At 45.7% G+C, this 18,560-nt stretch overlaps 1 protein-coding gene across 1 annotated transcript in view; it reads right to left on the bottom strand.

Annotated features, from left to right (window-relative positions):
• Positions 1-228: 228 nt before the first annotated feature.
• Positions 229-18,560, bottom strand: part of THBS4 (thrombospondin 4) — a 256,126-nt gene continuing 237,794 nt past the window's right edge. The window contains exons 21-22 of the mRNA XM_078675199.1: positions 13,913-14,052; positions 229-424 (exon numbers count right to left, since the gene is read on the bottom strand). Coding sequence (XP_078531325.1) covers positions 363-424; positions 13,913-14,052 — 202 coding nt within the window. The 3' untranslated portion in view covers positions 229-362. The remainder of the gene's footprint in view (positions 425-13,912; positions 14,053-18,560) is intronic.

Raw genomic sequence — 18,560 nt, forward strand, 5'->3', positions numbered from 1 at the left:
ACAGTATGACTTTCTGTCGCAGATGCGGTCTTTTTTGCAGAGTTCAATTGCGATGCTAATAAAGTATGAGGAGATGAAAGTAGCTTGCTTTACAAAAGTCTTGAGGCATCTAGGCGGCTGGAGGCACTTGTATTCTTCAATAGAGTCATGCCCATTTCATAACCCCTCTACAGATATTTCTGTCGAAATAATCACACATATTTAGCACACAATAAGGAGGCAGTGCACTTGTTTTTCTCAGTTTTATTTGAACATTTATATTCTGATGAGGTGACATCAACCAGAATATAATGCAATATTTTGTTTTATGAGCAAGTAAAAAAATGAAATATATTTAATCATAGTAAAAAAGAGAAACGTGTTTATTTGTTTTCACTTCCAAATTGCTGTGCTTGAAACGTTTGAAAATCTTCTGGGATGGTATCTGAAAAAAAGAAAGTACAGCATCTCACACCATTGAATTAAAGGCAGTCATTACACCTTTTATAGAAATTCCACACCTCGATAGACAATAAACAAAAAGGCTGTCTTTCTATCTTTATATTTTCAAAATACATAGGTAATTTATTCTAGATTGTGTACAGTACAGCAATACAGTATGGGGTGTCTAGCCTGCCCTGCACTAACTGCACTGTATGCAACAGGTGACATGCACAGATTTGTTTGTGTTCACCTGCCTGGGGCCTGGCTCCTGGCTCTGTGTTCACTCTTGTGGGTAGCAGGAGCGGCTCCTCTGTTGAATCGGAGGAGCGTTGCTCCACTTAAATTACCCCCAAAGATGAAAAATAAAATGGTTATTCAGGACCATTTTTTTTTCATCCTCAGAGTGTCAGGACGGGGGCATGACCGCTGCTGAATGACAGCAGCAGGGAGAAGGGTGGGCTGTTTGTGCACCTTTCAAAGTGCGCATGTCCTTTTGGCAAGCTAACTTGAGACGGCCATCCAGACATGCACAGTTATAAACCTCTAAACCAGCTGTCTTAAGACAGAGTAAGTGCAGACCTCCAGGGCGCTGGGGAGCGCCGAGTGAAGCCGCTCCCTCCAATCAGGGCGCTGCTCTCACAGCGACATCCAGTTCCTTTGAAGGGGTCTGGAGCGCTGGACATCGAATTCAGTTCAGGTACATTTTGTTTTTAGTATTACTATTTGCCCCTAACTTCCTGTAGATGCCAGCCGCCACTGGTGGGTAGGTGGGGTGTTCTCAGGGGTACAGAGAGCGAGACAATGAATCAGGCACAACTCACCCCTTGTTATTCAACTAAAAAGTAGCCATGTTCAAGCTCGTACACGCCCGAAGCACAGAGGAGAAGGACTCACTACTTATACTACGCATGCCAGGCCCACCAAAAGATACTTATACCTGTGCAGAGGGCATTTACCTCACTGCCCCGTGGTCGTGCTGTTATTTTGGTGACACACTGTGAGGGAATGAGGTGCTTGGTTCTGATATAGTTGTGAGCGGACAGGAATGTCAGCACTGGCATCATGTTATGGTGAGAATTGTAGCTGGTGTCACTGTAAAGAGCAAGCAATGGCAAAGCTAGTAGGTCTTGTCTTTGTGATGTCCTGGCTTTGCCAGAGCCTTTTATCAATGCTGTACAGCAGCGGCTCCTAACCTGAGGTCCGTAGACCCCTGCGGTCAGCAGCAGCAATTCAGGACGTCTGCGGACCCTTGTGACGTCTGACCATCATTTCTGTCAATAATCGCAAGCACTTTCAGCTACTTGATTGTATGAAGATGATTCCTTCTAAGAGGATTACAGTTATATCAAGTTACAATAATACTTACTTGATAATCGCTGTATTGCCTTCTAATTGTGATGGATATATGTATTCATCAAATCAATGAAGATATGTTTACTTAGAAGCGGATTTCTAGTTCAGGACAGAGCAGGTGTGAATGCACACAAGGGAGAGAAACACAGGAGGGCGAAGGGAGACGCACATGAGCCCGAAAGCACCAAGAACTAGAGGAAAGGAGGCAAGAGACAGGAGGAATGGGTCCTAAAAAATAAGGGAGAGACAGAGGGAAGGAAAGTGCAGAGGAATGGCAAGCGAAAGAAATACAAAGGCAGAGAGAAGAATAAGGAAAGAGAATTGGAGAGTAGCCTTAGGACCTTAGATAAAGAGAAGCTCAGGATGGCAGTAGAGATAGCTATGTCTGAGAAGGATGGTTCTCCCTCCAACACTGCAGGCGTGCCTCCTATACGGTTCAAAATATCTTGTGCACATAAATATAGAAGGCTAGGATAATTTGGAATGTTTTGTGAATTTTGAAATTACGAATAGTGCACAGCCTTTGAATGCTGTGTCCAAAACAGCCACTGTAACAAGTTGCTTCTCCAAGAAGAAAGACAGTCACTGGGAGAATACCTGCAGTAAATAAGAGGAACTATGAGCACATAAAGGAAGCTCAGATAAGACTGTTTAGGCTTTAGCCAGCTAAGCTCTTCAAAGATTTAAATAAAGCAAGAGAAGAGATATTGTTCCATTTGAAAACTAGATTCATGGTGTGTGGTACGTGACTGGAATTAGTGTATGAAAGGGAAGGAGGCGGAGCATTTTCATGCCCTTAAGCAATTGATGATAGCAATGTGACTCCAGGAGGAGTGATGCACCCCACTTACGCAATACTAGTCTGACTTGACAAAGAAGGGTCTAGATAGACATGCAGGGCTGTCTGACAAGGACCTAGCAGGGTTAACAAGAGTCTGCAGTAACATAGATCTGATTACCATATGTATCAAGGACACCCTGAATAGTCAATTCTAATAATTCCTAGGTCAGGGAAAAACAGCATATGAAAGATAACAACCTAGGCAATTACAACTGGCTTGTCATATACATTTAGCAGAGAGGAAAGAACAAGTTATATCTCACATTTAATTGTTTATTAATATATTCAATTTAAAACATATAATCCATATAAAGAGGTATATTTCTCAAATAACAGCATATCAATACAGTTCAACAATAGAATGGCATCACAAATTTACACAAACACAGAATAATTAAAAAAAAATGAGTTAAAAAGTGGCACAATTCACGACGCGCGTTTCGGCGACCAGCGCCTTCTTCAGGAGTAGGCACGTACTACAAAATCTCTAAGGGGTCGATTCCGATCCGGTAAAATCCCCGTCCGTACGATTCGTATCCGGAGCCGTTTCCGTACGACTCGTACGGACGCCGTACGACCGGACGATTCCGATCCCGATCGGCCGACCCGGGCGCGATTCGTACGGTACACGTCGATTCGTACGGAAAAGCGCACGATCACCTACACACCGTACGGCGCGTACCCCCCATGATCGCAGGGGTACGCGCCGTACCCCTGTGATCATGCGGGGTACGTGCCGTACACCCAGCGTACCTGGGGTACGTGCCGTACACCCACCGTACATGGGGTACGGTGCGTACCCCATGTACGCTGGGTGTACGGCACGTACCCCGCATGATCACAGGGGTACGGCGCGTACCCCTGCGATCATGGGGGGTACGTGCCGTACCCGGGGGGGGCGTTCCGTACCTGTTTCGGCGCAAACTCTGCGTTTACGACTGTTTTCAGCTCCCGTAGGAAAAGGGTCGTACGGCGCGTACCCGACACGAATCGTACTTGCTGGGTCGTACAAACCAGCCGCGAACCGTAGTGATGTCGCGTACAGCCGGTTCCGAGTGTAACTCGTACGGAGATCTGAGTCGTACGGAGTCCTGTACGACTCGTACGGAGTTTGGCACCTGGTACGAATCGTACTTCGTCGTACGTACGGGACGTCTACGGGTACGATTCGTATGGGGAAAAAACTCTCCGTACGACGATTCGGAGCGCATTTTACCGGATCGGAATCGACCTATAATGAATATGCTACTTACCAGTATGCATCTGTTCTTGGCATGTAGGGCTGCTAACATTCATATCTTAGCATTAGATCGCCGCCTAGTGTTGGATCCGGATGATCGCACATTGTTGTCCTGGAAGAGTCTTCGAAGTATCCTGAGATAGGTGGCTCCTCCCCTGGACTACAGTGCGCATGGGCATCGGCTCCATCCCCAGATTGTTTTTCGCCATTGTGGCAGAAGATGGAGTGAAAAGTGTAAAGGATGTCCATGCTAATGACTGAATACAATAGTATATCTGCAGCTGCGACAGGCACCGGGGAGGAGGGTGGGCGATATGAATGTTAGCAGCCCTACATGCCAAGAACAGATGCATACTGGTAAGTAGCATATTCAGTTCGAGGCATGTGGGCTGCTAAATTCATATCTTAGCATAGAATACATAGCAGTCCCTCCATCAGCGGCGGTTGCCCGTGCCAGCTGCAGAAACCTGAAAGAGAGTTTTGAGAACAGCCTGTCCTACAGCAGCTTGCTGCTTGGAATGCACATCAACACAGTAGTGTTTTGTAAAGGTATGTGGTGTAACCCACGTGGCTGCTCTGCAAATGTCCTCTAAAGAAATGTTCCCTAGGAAAGCCATGGATGCCCCCAATTTGCGTGTGGAGTGCGCCCTTGGGGGTATCGTTAGAGTGCGTTTGGCCTTTTGATAACATATTTGGATGCACTTAACAATCCACCTGGCTATTCCTGCTTTGGAAATAGGGTTGCCTTTGTGTTGTGGTGCGAAGGCAACAAAAAGTTGTTTTGTCTTTCTAAAGGGTTGTGTCCTGTCTATGTAGTACATCAACGCCCTCCGTACATCTATGGTATGGAGCATTCTTTCCGCCACCGTTTGTGGGTTTTGAAAGAATGCCGGCAAGTCAATAGTTTGGTTGAGATGAAACTGTGACACCACCTTCGGAAGGAATTTGGGGTTAGTGCGTAGCACTACCCTATTTGGATGAATCTGAATGAAAGGCTCTTGGATTGTGAGCGCTTGTAGCTCACTAACACGCCTCAGTGACGTAATAGCTATTAGGAAAGCTACTTTCCACGTTAGGAACTGGAGTTCACACGAGTGCAGTGGCTCAAAAGGTGGTCCCATCAGTCTGGTGAGGACCACATTGAGGTTCCACACCGGAGCTGGTGGTGTTCTTGGGGGAATGACTCGTTTCAGACCTTCAAGGAAAGCTTTAATGGCAGGCACTTTGAAGACAGAGAGATGCTGCCTGTTCTGAAGATAAGCCGCTATGGCGGATAGATGTATCCGAATGGAAGTGTACGCTAGATTGCACTTGTACAGATGTAGCAGATAACAAATGATGTTAGGGATAGATGCATCTAGCGGGGTGATGTCATTAGCCGTACAGTAAATGACAAAACGCTTCCATTTTGCAGCATAGCATGCTCTGGTAGTTGGCTTCCTTGCCTCCTTGATGATGTTCATGCATTCTGGAGGTAAGTTAAGGTATCCGAACTCTAGGACTTCAGGAGCCAGATCGGCAGGTTGAGCTGTTGCGGATCTGGATGCTGAATTTCTCCATGGTTCTGCGTCAAAAGTCTGGGCGTGAGGCGCAGTCTTTGATGCGGCACCACTGAGAGTTCGAGGAACGTGGTGTACCATGCTTGGCGCGCCCACGTTGGAGCAACTAGGATGAGAGTCATCGCGTGCTGCCTTAGCTTTCTTGCCACCAGCGGTATCAGAGGGGCTGGCGGAAAAGCGTACGCAAATTTGCCTGACCAGTTCATCCATATCGCATTCCCCTGCGACTGTGGGTGAGGGAACCTGGCGGCAAAGTGTTGGCATTTTGCGTTTTCTCTTGTTGCAAACAGGTCTATCTCCGGATGACCCCACTGCTGGAAGTACGGGTGGAGTACAGATGGGTGTAACTCCCACTCGTGCATTTGATGGCTGTGTCTGCTGAGCAGATCCGCCATTAGATTGTCCTTGCCCGGGAGGTGTTCTGCCATGAGGAAGATGTTCCTCTGAATGGCCCACTTCCACATGCCCTGAGCCAGATGAGACAGCTGTGGCGAGTGGGTGCCCCCCTGCTTTTGAATGTAGTACATCGCGGTCATGTTGTCCGTTCGGACCAACACTACCTTGTTGCACAGATGTACAATGAAGGACTTGAGTGCCATGAAGATTGCCATCAGTTCCAGATAGTTGATGTGCATCTTCTGTTGCTGCGTCGTCCATAGTCCCTGCACAGTGTAATTGAGCAGATGAGCTCCCCATCCCTGAAGAGATGCGTCCGTTGTCAGGGTAATCTGTGGCACTGGCTCCTGGAACAGTCGGCCCTTGCAAAGGTTGTGTGGAGTCCACCAATGCAGAGAGTCGTATGCCCGACTGGTAACCAACACTAGGTCTGTTAATTGTCCTTGAGCCTGTGTCCACTGATTTGCTAAGCACTCCTGGAGCGGGCGCATATGTAGCCGTGCGTGAGGGACTATGAAGATGCAGGAGGCCATCATGCCTATCAACTGCATGAACACTCTCGCTGGAAGTGAGTGTTGTGATCTGAACTTCAGGATCAGAGACTGCATGCTGTCTATCCTGACTTGGTTTGGTTGAGCCACGGCTGTCAGGGTATTGATCGTCGCGCCTAGAAACTGCCGGACATGCGCCGGTTGAAGGTGTGACTTTGGGTAGTTCAACGAGAAACCTAGATCGTGAAGGAGGTGAATGGTAGTCGACATGTCCGCGGCACACTGTTGTTCTGACTTGGCTTGAACGAGCCAGTCGTCCAGGTAGGGGTAGACATGGATGCCCTGCCTCCTGAGGTGCGCCGCTACTGTCGCCAGACACTTTGTAAACACCCTTGGGGCTGTGGTGACTCCGAAGGGTAGGACTTTGAACTGATAATGTTTGCCTTGGATAGTGAACCTGAGGTATTTTCTGTGGGACGGGTGTAGTGGTATGTGGAAATAAGCATCCTTGAGGTCTAAGGTTGCTAAGAAGTCCCCCTGGTTTAATAAGGGAAGAATCTGTTGCAGTGTGAGCATATGGAAATGTTCTGACAGTATATACAGGTTTAGGGGACGTAGATCCAGAATGGGTCTGAGAGATCCGTCCTTCTTTGGGATAAGGAAGTACAGGGAATACACCCCTGTGCCTTCCTCCTCCACTGGCACGAGCTCGATTGCGCCTTTTTGCAGCATCACCACTACCTCCTGCTGCAATAAGTGCAAGTGCTCTGCGGACATAGGCCTTTGCCTTGGCGGGATGTTGGGTGGAGTGGATTTCAACTCTAGGCAATAACCATACTGGACTAGTTGACGCACCCACCTGTCTGTGGTGATGTTTCTCCAGACGGGCAGGAACTGCTGCAGTCTCCCCCCGACAGGTGTTAAGTGGTCGGGGGGCAGTGACAGAGAGTCACTGTTTGCTTGGGGTAGAGGAGCGGGAGCTGTTGTTTCCTCTGCCGCGACCTCTGTTGCTGTTATTTCTGTAACCTCCCTTGTTCTGTTTTGTGAACGAGGATTGTGCTCCACCTTTTGAGAATTGAGATTGTTGACCCATTTGTCCTCTGGTGACTCCACGTGCACCTGAGCGACGAAAATTGTTGCCACGAAACTGTTGTGACTGTAGGGCCCCCATGGACTTAGCAGTTTCTGTGTCCTTTTTTATCTTTTCGAGGGTGGTGTCAACATCTGGACCAAACAGTCGATCAGGATTGACTGGCTGATTAAGGATGGTTGTCTGAATATCAGGTTTAAACCCAGATATGCGGAGCCAAGCCTGTCGTCTCAGCATGACGCTAGTGTTGATCGCCCTAGCTGCTGTGTCTGCGGCGTCAAGTGCACACTTGATGGCTGCGTTGGAGATCAACTTTCCTTCCTCTATAAGCAGTTTTGTGCCCTCTTGAAACTTTGGAGGCAGGTGTTGTACAATCTGTTCTAGGGTGTCATAATGCGCCCTATCGTAACGTGCTAAGAGTGCTTGTGTATTAGAAATACGCCAAAAGTTGGCAGCTTGTGCAGCTACTCTTTTGCCCCCTGCCTCTAGCACTTTGCACTCCTTATCCGGGGGAGGAGCTTCACCCGTTGTTTGGGAGTTGGCCCGTTTGCGGGCATTGGCGACCACCAGGGAGTCTAGCGGCAACTGTCCCCGAATGTATGCAGGGTCTGCAGGTGCTGGTCTGTACTTTTTTTCAATACGTGGATTGACCACTCTCGCCCTAGTGGGTTCCTTAAAGATGTCCGCAGCATGTTTGAGGACTCCCTTGAGCATAGGCAGTGTCTTTACAGTCCTCTCAGAAACTGAAAACGTGTCAAAGAGAAAGTCTTCTTCAACCGGGTCAGCATGCATGTCCACATCATGATTAGCAGCTGCCCTCTCAATTAGTGCATGAAAACCTGCAGAATCCTCTGTTGGGGATGCACGTGCACTGAAAGGCTGTGGGTCTTGCCCCACACCTTGGGTGCCTTGGTCACCAATGTCATCATATGCATCTGTGTGTGCATCTGGTTCATTTACTGGGAAGGTGTATTGGTCATCCTCATTGTAACCCTCACCATCAGAATGGTCTGGTGAGGGAGTAGGGCTTCTTCTTGGAGGAGGCTGGATAGGCTCTATGAGGTTAGAAGCGTCCAGAGGAACTTTTTTCTTCTTTAGTGGAATAACATAGGAGTCTAGAGGCTCTGATGTGATCCTTCTTTTGTATATTGTCAATTTGCCTGTGTTGGCGTCGATGAAGTGCTCAGAATCGTCCTCGGATCCGAGTTCTCGACTTGAAGGTACCCCTGCCGTAGAAGAATCCGCCTTCTTTGGAGTCGATTTTGTAGAAAAAGCCTTCGGAGCCTCTTTCGGCGGCAGAAGGAAGAGAAGCTTGCTTTTAGGCTTGGCCGGAGCATCCTTCGGCGTCTGAGGCGACGGCAACGGAGCCGACGTAGCAGCGGCCTTTTCCCTGATTCTCTGCAGCGAAGCGGCGATGGGAGATGCTTCATCCACAGTGTCTTTTGGCGCTGACGAGGACGTCTTGACCTTCCCCTCGGATCCGACGTGATGGTGGCCCTTCTGAGGTTTGGGCGCCGATGTCGTCGACGCCGACCCAGAGTCCTTGGACCGATGCGCAGACGTGCCAGCAGTTGATCCGTGCGCTTGAGTCGGTTCCGTATTCACTACGCTGCTGGCCTTGGCGTGCTTCGACGGTGTCGCAGCGGTTGATCCGTGCCGACCACCCTTTTTAGAGGATCCCTCCTCCGGCGACGATTTCGTTCCAGCGGAATCGATCGACTTCTTCGGCTTCTGCGGACCGGAGCCCGACGGAGCCGATGCGGCAGCGGGTGCAGTATGTTTTTGTGGGCCGGCCGCCATTTTAGGGACGCTCGAGTCCATAAGTTTCGGTTTCGTTTTCGGGTCGACCATTTTAGGTGTCGTCGACACCGCAGGTTTCGGTTTCGGTTTCGATCCGGCTTGCCCAGCAAGTACGTCCGTGGCCGGGCCTGATGGCGGGGCCGTGGCTTGCGGCACTGGGTCTTGGGTAAGGCCACTTGGCGATCCCGTGACCCGATCTTGATCTTCGAAACCTTCGGGGCATAGCTCGTCTCCAGAGCTATCTGCCGCGGCCCCATAAATCTCTTCGACGTCCCCTACCTCGTCGACGTATTGAAGGTCTTGACCCGCGACTCCGTCGTCGTCTTCCGGATCCGCCTCGACCTCCGTTTCGGGTGGGGAGATTTGGAGAAGATGACCCTGTTCATCTTCTTCCTGGTCGCCGAAGATGTTTTCTGGATCGGGGGCCGCTTGTCTGGCCTCCAGGCGCACCGCGCGCCGAAGCTTGAGAGTCTTTTTCGACCTGAATTGAGCGCAAGCCTTACACTTGCCGTCGTCATGGTCCGGTGAAAGGCATTTGTTACAGACCGGGTGGAGGTCTATATGTGGGTACTTGGACCCACAGAGCGGACAGTACTTAAACGGACTCCGCTCCATGCTGTAAAGTTGTCGTCGTGTCGCGATGAGAAGGCCTCGATGTTCGAAGAGTGTAGACTCCGTTGAATCCGACTTCAAGAGTTGGAAGAACCCGAGACCGTGCGCGAACAATACCGACGCTAGAAAATACAAGGCCTTTTGGCCTGAAAAAGTTAGTTTTTCTCGGTTCCGACAAAGAGAAGTCGGGACCACATCCGAACCCAATGGCGGAAAAAAACAATCTGGGGATGGAGCCGATGCCCATGCGCACTGTAGTCCAGGGGAGGAGCCACCTATCTCAGGATACTTCGAAGACTCTTCCAGGACAACAATGTGCGATCATCCGGACCCAACACTAGGCGGCGATCTAATGCTAAGATATGAATTTAGCAGCCCACATGCCTCGAACATGTTATCAGCTTAACAGGATATGGAGCCAATAGTCTTTCATTCACGAGCAATTAAAATAGGTAATATCCTAATTTTTAATGTTTGTAATTCATCCACGAGACTTCAGATATATTGATTTTTCATGATCACAAACGTTTCTATTTTTATTCCTTGTGACAGTATTCTTATATAGACGATGTTACAGTATCTTCTGTCAAATTTTCTTTGGACAAGTTCACGATTGAATTTTGGTTTGCAAAGCTTTTCCGACCATGGGGATTACCTGACAATTTTCAAAATTATGATATACCTCCGGAATAGGGTGTTGATAAAATGCGCTCTGCGCCGTAACAAATAAAAGAGGAAAAACCTCCTGATGTGAGGACAATTTCCAATGTTCAACCGCCAGTTAAAAGAAGCGGTTCGAATGGACCGGAGGCGGGAAACTGCTAGCGTCTTCGTTCAAAAGGGGATAACATAGATCTGAGCCAAAGAGGGAGAGGAATTCTCAACAGACTGGTTCCAAAACAGAGTGTAAGAGCAAAGGCAATTCCCCACAGGCAGAAAGGGAATTTGGTTCTGAGTTAGGAACACAAGGTTAAAGTAGGACAGGGAGGACTGCCCAAGCTCAAAGTGATTACCTGTTGTAGGTGTTACAAGGAGGGTCACTAAAAAATGGGCTGATAGGTGAAAGACCCTGTACCAGCTACACCAATTATAGCAAGCATATTGACTATGGGGAGGAGACCTCAGAGGGCCACTTTCAACTCAGCATAGTGGCAAAGGGCATTTGGTCTGGAGACCCAATTGCCCTTGAGCATATCCATCCAAATACCATGGGACTTGAGATGGAAGCAGGCATCACTGGGAGGAATGTTCCTGCCCTGAGGGACACAGGTGCCTATAGGACTATAGTTGAGGAGAAGTATACCAAACCAGAGAAAATCACCCTTGTGCCAATGGCACTGGCTTGGTAACCAGTGGGAAAGACATGGTCTACCTAATTTTTGCTAGATGACATTGAAATGATGGAAAGGCACCATATCGGAGTTAGGGGTGAGACGGTAGCAAGCTGAGGGATGTCTCTTGAGCGGTAATTTGACTGTCCCTGATTTTAGTGCCAGCACCAGAGCCTATGTAGCTTGGACCACATCAGCAGTGTTGCCCAAAGCACAGACTGCATGTCAGTCACAGGAAGAGACTTGGTCCATTCCCAGGTTTGCAAGGACAAAACAAAGGTAGAGAGATGGCCACTGGCAGACTCTGGAAAAGTACAGGCAGTAGTATCCATTGCCGGTGCTGCACAGTGAGAGGAGGCTAACACCCTTTAAGCAGACCAGATATTGGAGTACAGGTCACTACCAGAGCTGTGAGGTTTACAAGTTCTTGAAAGAAATTCCTGGGAGAAGTTCCACTGGCTGCTAGCTGAGTGCCCTATACTTGTGAGACAATGGATGGATGTCCAGAAATAGATGAGCGAGGGGGAATGGCTAGAACACATTATGTTGGCTGGGGGGATGGGCTGCTATATAGTGAACACAAGAATCCTGAGTCAAGAGCTAGCAACAGGCTAATGATTACCCTGGAGCATAGTAACTTCTTTTTGTCACAGGTCCACAAAGTGTCTTTAGCAGCTCACTTGGGCATAAAGAAGACCGAGGATAGGTTGGACTCTTTGTTCTATTGGCCAGAGAGTGCATAGAGACACAAATATATTCTGTATAACCTGTCCAGCTTGCCAACTGAGTGTAAGCAGAGAGTAGGACCAAGGAGCCATTGGTGCTACTTGCAGTAGTAGGCGTTCCATTAAAGCAGCATTAAAATTGTTAGTCCGTTGGTCTGTTTGACCCCATCCTCAATATCAGACAAAAAGTAGATCTTGGTTGCAATGGATCACGCCACCAGGAATCCATATGTGGTGTCTCTCGGGAGCATGACTGCTAGGGTAGTAGCCAGGGAACTCCTAGAGAATTTCCTATGACTGTGTATTCCGACCAGGTAATACCTGTTATGTCCTCTTATATGAGAAAGATGTCGGTAGTGCTTAATTTGAGCACGTTGGGCCCACCAGCACTCATTTTTAGGGACCAGCACTTAGTTTCCCTCATTAGACTTTGACCCAGAGCAAAACAGAAAAAACTCAAAGAGAGAAAGCAGAAGCCTGCAAGAGTGAGACAAAAGGTCAGAGTCTCAGGTGGTGAATTGAATTTTCTTGATGTAGAATCAAAACTACTCAACCATAGTGTTCTGCACCCTTACATGCAACAGTGCCGGCCGGGGGCTTTGGAACAAAACTTTGGGCTCTGGCACTCGTTCCATTACATATTAGGCACTTGATGTGAGCACAGCTAGTGTGAAATACCACTTCTCCACAACATACCACCTGCAAACCAATGGGTCAATGCAAATGTTAAACAAGACCCATAAGAGCAAGATGGAAACTTTGCTGGAAAAAGTAGGAAGTAGGATCTTCCCCTACCATGTCTCTTGTTCACCTACAGAGAAATTCCACAAAAATATATGTGTTCTCTTTGGGCACCCACTTCGATTAGTCAGAGAAGGCTATGTAGGAACTTCAGGGTCACCCCAGAGGCTATGGTGGACTATGTGACTGGCCTTAGGAGATCGATGGCACAATACATCAACCAGGCAAAGTAATTCAGGCAAGCCAAGAGCTGATGAAGGATTGGTATGACCAGAAAGCAACACTGACTGGGTGCCAGGAGGGTAGATAGGTGGTGATGCTGAAGCTTATTTGTCCTAGTGGTATGGGCCACACAAAGTAGTGCAGCATTTTCTTTAGGTGATGTACTTGATGGACAGCATGTTCCACATGAACCAGCTGAAGTCATACCTCTGGAGAAACTATACAGTGAACATTCTAGCAATGACAGACGGGGTTGCGTAGAACAGTGAACCAAGCCCTGACCTGTTGCACAGTGATGAGAAGGATGGTCCTGTCAAACGGGTACAACTTGCCCTTGATTGACCTTTGAACAGCAAGAATAATGTAAGGAGTTCCCTGGATGATTTTCCCATCCGTTTTCTCTAGCACCAGTGTTGACACCAGTCTGTGTACATGACATGAATACAGGGATAGGTTGCCAGTGAAGAGCAAGGTTCACAGTATGGGCAAGGGTACTTAAAGCAACAATTAAGTGATAAATCGAATAAAGAAGTGGGGCTGGTTCACTTTAAAGGCTTCATCCTTAGAAGTTCCTGGAAATTTCAATGCTTTTACTATTCAAACAACATTGTCCAAATTAAACATGCTATACAAAGAACACTTGTGGTGTTTGCCCCTTGTGGGTCAAGTATTATTCTTTTCTGATTGTGTATGTTAGTATAGTATGGCCCTATCCCTGTCGTTACATACCATTCTGTGCTCACCTGCGAAGTGTGATACTCAACTTGTTAGTGATGTGTGATCCTATCCCTCTGTGTGTGTATTCATGTGAACAATGGTTGATCCTATTAAAGTGTGTGATATGTGACCTTATTCTCATTAGTAATGTGTGACACTCTTTGTACATGTAATGCTTGATTATATGTTACCAACCTCCACTGCTTGGGCCCATACCCACATTTTATACATATTTACACCCAGAATGGCATTGTGGTAATCTCCACCAAGCAGCATGAGCATGTAATGAACAATTAAAGCATGAAAGGTAAAGACAGGACACAGGAATAAGAAACAACAGTTGATTCCAAGATACACCACAGAAACCTTACCGTTACAGCGATATTTTAAGTTCGACCAAATGATGTTCTCTTGGGAGAAGCAGAAAACTCCAAGTCTCCCTCCACGCATAGTTGTGTCCACAGTAACCCCTGAGTCAGCTACCAGATCAGGGCCTTCATAGAATCTTGCCCTTTAAGAAACAAAAGTAGTAGAGCATACTTTAGTTACTCTATACAGCCAAGTGTTTTCCCACTTATTCCTACTTGTAGAGCTGCTCATCATTAAGATGACCTTCCTTAGACGCGCATGCAAATTCATACCTCACACTGGGCATGTACTTCCCCTATTGCATTGTTGGAATCTAAACAACATGTGAAGAAATGCGTAATATGTATGAAACAAATGTGATGCACATTTACAAATGTACGATCTGAATAAAGATACAAAATGTTAATAAAATCATTTACCCAAAAAAATAAGCTGACCTAGCCAAGGATAAAGGGCAACTTATTTTCACACATTTGTGACTTGTATGGTTTTCACACTTCTTATTGTAAATAAATTGTAGCAAACACCACTTCGAGAATACTTTCAACAAAGCCTACTATAGATGTAACTGTGTTTAATCACGAAATTATTTTCACATCATTGGTTGTGAAATATCTAGTGCAAGACACTTAAAGTCACTGAGGAACAAGGGCGTACTTTGACACTTCAACCACAAAACGTAAGAATTTGTGGAATCAATTTAGTAAAGCCCACAATGTATCAATCCCAGAGTACGCTTCATTTTCTCTTGCAGTCCAAAAGATTGCCCATGCCCACTTCCATCTGATGACTATTTCATCTTTTGTCTCTAATTCCCCTTATTCAATATATGGGAAAACTAAGATCTCCTTCATCCATGATTTTGATGAGACGTGTGTGGGAGGATCAGTGTCATTGTGCTAATCTCTATAAACCCAAGGCTCATGGGGAAAAATCTCATGACATTGCAACATTCTGAAATGTTTTCTACATATGTCTGGTGCTCTGATTCCCACCGAATATCCAATGGGCCCAGGGCATGGTACAAGACATGGCATTCACCTACACCTTGTTCTCTTTGGCCTTAACCCCAATATCGCATGGGCTGTGCCACAGGCACAGATTGTGGGGGGATGTTCAAAACGTAGATGTTTTGATGTGGTTAGGGTTTGTTAACATCACTCTAATTAATTCCTTCTCCCTTTTGTTTCACTTGTGAAACACGAGGTGACTGGCTAGAGGTTTGTCTGAGGCCTCTTCAGATTACTTTTATACTGAGGATTCGAATGTTTTCAATCCCCATGTAAGCCTTGGAAAGGTACAGGTGGCCAAACTTTTAGTTGATTTCAAACACAAGGTCCAAAAAGCAAAGAAGACTTGGGGAACTTGGAGAACATAGGGGGCCTATTCATAAAGGCATTTTAGAGCATGTTTAGTAGTACTCCTGTAGTACTCTTTTATGTACTCTGTCATGCCTTTACAAATTGGCCCCAAAACATCTAAAGTCAGAGTATAATAGGGATATAAGGGGATATTAATATTCATACAGAATTAGTTCAGATAGAAAGGACTGCACCCTCTTTGCACTTTCACTCATAAGCAGTTGGCGTTTCATGGCTGATTCACAAAGGCACGTAAGACTATGGTTAATATTAATCCTGTGGAACTAATTCCTGTACTCATTAATGCTTTTGTGAATTGATCCCAAAGAATATGAATGACTCAAGAGATGATCGTGTCTGATGACTTAGATAATATATATCTAGGTCAATTTTTTTTAAACTGCTTTTGTGTGGAATCTATATGAAGATATCAAAAACATAATTTCAAAATGACAAATTACAAAATAATATGCCAAAAATACAAATGCTCAATTAAAAGTTTTTTTTTAATGTAGCTATGTTTTAACCACTCACATTTCTTTCTATTTCACAATTAGCTTTCTTATCCAAAACTGCGTTTTAACTTTCTTTTTTGAAATTCTCTATCTACTTTCAGTGCAGGCACACTAATCTCCTTTTCCTTTATGCGATTTGAAACCCAATTTTCCTTGCTACCCTGCTCTTCCCACGTTAGTGCATCCCCCTTGCTTCACTAGTACTAAACAGGTTTGTGAACATTTAAATGTTATTATTTTAAATGTTCCCCTTTCGTCTGTTTCTCGATATGCTGACTGAATACTGAGTGAAGCCAATAATCCTAGAAGAAGTTGACTCTAGGTTTGAAAACACATTCCATTGAATTGAATTGTATGGAACATTTATATAGTGTGAACAACACAATATCACCTCGGGTCTTGTCAATGCACCATAAGCCTATAGGCTATATACAGCCGTTTTTCAAGCCTCTCTCAAAAAAGATCAAACAGATACTAGTAATTTAAAGAGAATAAACAATAAGGTGAATTTATCCCTTAAGGACTAGAACCCTCACTCACCCGTGGGTGACATGCTTCATCATATGGGTTCCTCCTTACCAGTAGGAAAACCTAGTTCCACTGGGAGCTACAACTTCTTCACTGTGATGAAAGAGCTCAGAGATGTTTTATTGCGGTTATTCCAAGGGATGGATACTAAATCCCATATGTGAGTCTTAAGGGGTAGTGAGGGTGCAGCACAAAAAAAGGGGAAATGATTTTATAGTTAAGAAAAAAGTGTGAGAAGGAAGATAAAACTGCCTAGGTAAGATGCACAACCTCGAATTTATTCACGTGCTCTACCTGACAGGATTAAAACGCAATGCAAATCAGTAGTATAGATTTAAAACTACTATTAGGACGAGGCCATTTATATAGTGCCATGCTACCACTATTGAGGTCAACAAAGCGCTGTGTCGCTCCTGTCTGGTTTGTGCAAGCTGTATTTTGTGCATGGTTGAAGATTCTTAGTGATCTTCATCAGAGTATCATTCATAAGGGTCAGATGGGAGTCCAATTTTGCAACTTATTATTTACTGTAAGGCACGCTGGGCACCTCCATCTAAGAGGTCTGGAATGTATTGTTCTTACAAAGTTTCTCTAGTTGACTATGTTCATGGTCAGGTTACTACGTTTTGCTATATTAATTGCACATTCCAAATACTGATTTGCTAGCAGAGATGAGGAGATGCTCACATGACGGGAGCAGCAGCCAAGTTTCAACTATTCCTCTGAATTCTACATAATTAGAGTGCTTTCAAATTCCAGAAATAGGCCAAAATTCAGTAGTCTGAACTGAAAAAATTGTGTCTGAATTTTAATGTCAATCTTGATCAGAAGGCCCTCTGAGGGTGAAATCAGTGCAGCTGGAGTTGTCCAAGGGCTGGCTCTGCACCCTGAATGGATTGATGGGCTATTCAGAAGGCCTTGGAGAAGACACACTTTCCAACAGGCAGTCAGTGAAGTGCTTATACAGCTGAAGTGATGTGATATTCTTGTCAAAGATGTATAGTAGTCATCTGGGAGCAAACGTCTGAAGTCTGCAAAGCAGGGTGGTTGGAACTCCTAAGTCCTCTATTGACATTATTTAAGTGGAAGAGTAGTGGTATGTTTTCGAAGGCAGATTTGAGTACTTAGTTTACCTGAGGTATTAGCAGAGATCGTTTTACAGATTCACTCTAAGGTACGTATGTACCTTAGTGGATGGAGACATTTTATTTGTCTCTGGTTTGCAAACAACATTATAGGATAATCGAAGTGTTAGAAGAGACAAATGGAGTAATACTGTGGAGCAGGACATTTCCTTTATCAGATAAGCACCTACATTGAGCCAAATGTGTTGATAAGTGTTGACAAAAGTGATAAAATAAAGAGACCAGAGATTTAGGTCTGGGTATCCCTTCTGCTTTATTACAAGTGCCATAGGACAGAATGCACTTGTAATAAAGTGGACAGGATATTTGTCATGTTTGTGATGGAGTAAGTAACCCATCCGACAAACTCTAAATTAGTGCCATAGTCTTTTTAAGCTGATAACGATAATTACAATTTTCTGAAGTTTCGAGATTACAAAAATGGCCTGATTTCACGGTTTATCATAAACATTGGGCCTTATTACAGGACTACTCTGGGCGCACAACAGGTCATTGGACCTATTTTTTTGTTCCATATAGAAGAAGAGGTTACAGATGATTGTGGGGCCCCTTCTGCAATAACACATTTGTGGGAGGACATTCTTTCATCTCAAGGTGGGAGACATTTGCTCCTTCATTATCACCCTATTACAGACAAGGGCACTGGAGCAAACCACTTAGGGAGTGACACACGATTAGTAAGCACAACAAATCTTTTGAGAGGAGATAGGGGGCCCCTGGAACCATTCTGCATACGTGAGTTGCATCATAATCGGGTCCTTTTGCACTTAATGACATAGAGGCTTTTAAAATCGATGGTCCATCTTTCAATACTGCTTTGTCCCCATAGCAGGAGTGAGTGTGCGCCGGTCTGGGGACAGCACATTATTTGCAATATGTTGATTGGTCCTGGTCTGTGCCGAGTAAATCCATAATGTAGTACGGACCCGAAGGCCATGTCAGCGAAAGAGTGCATCATTGCCGGAAAGTAGGTCAATGCTCTCTACAAGGGTTTTTGTTGTTTTTGTAACACATAATGGAGTAAAACATGGAGCAAATTCATTTCAAACTGTTCCTCTGTTTTATATATTAAGAGGCGAAAATAAATGTTCTCTATTTTTC

The sequence above is a fragment of the Lissotriton helveticus genome, chromosome 2_1 (genome assembly GCF_964261635.1).
Source record: "Lissotriton helveticus chromosome 2_1, aLisHel1.1, whole genome shotgun sequence".
NCBI classification, from domain to species: domain Eukaryota; kingdom Metazoa; phylum Chordata; class Amphibia; order Caudata; family Salamandridae; genus Lissotriton; species Lissotriton helveticus.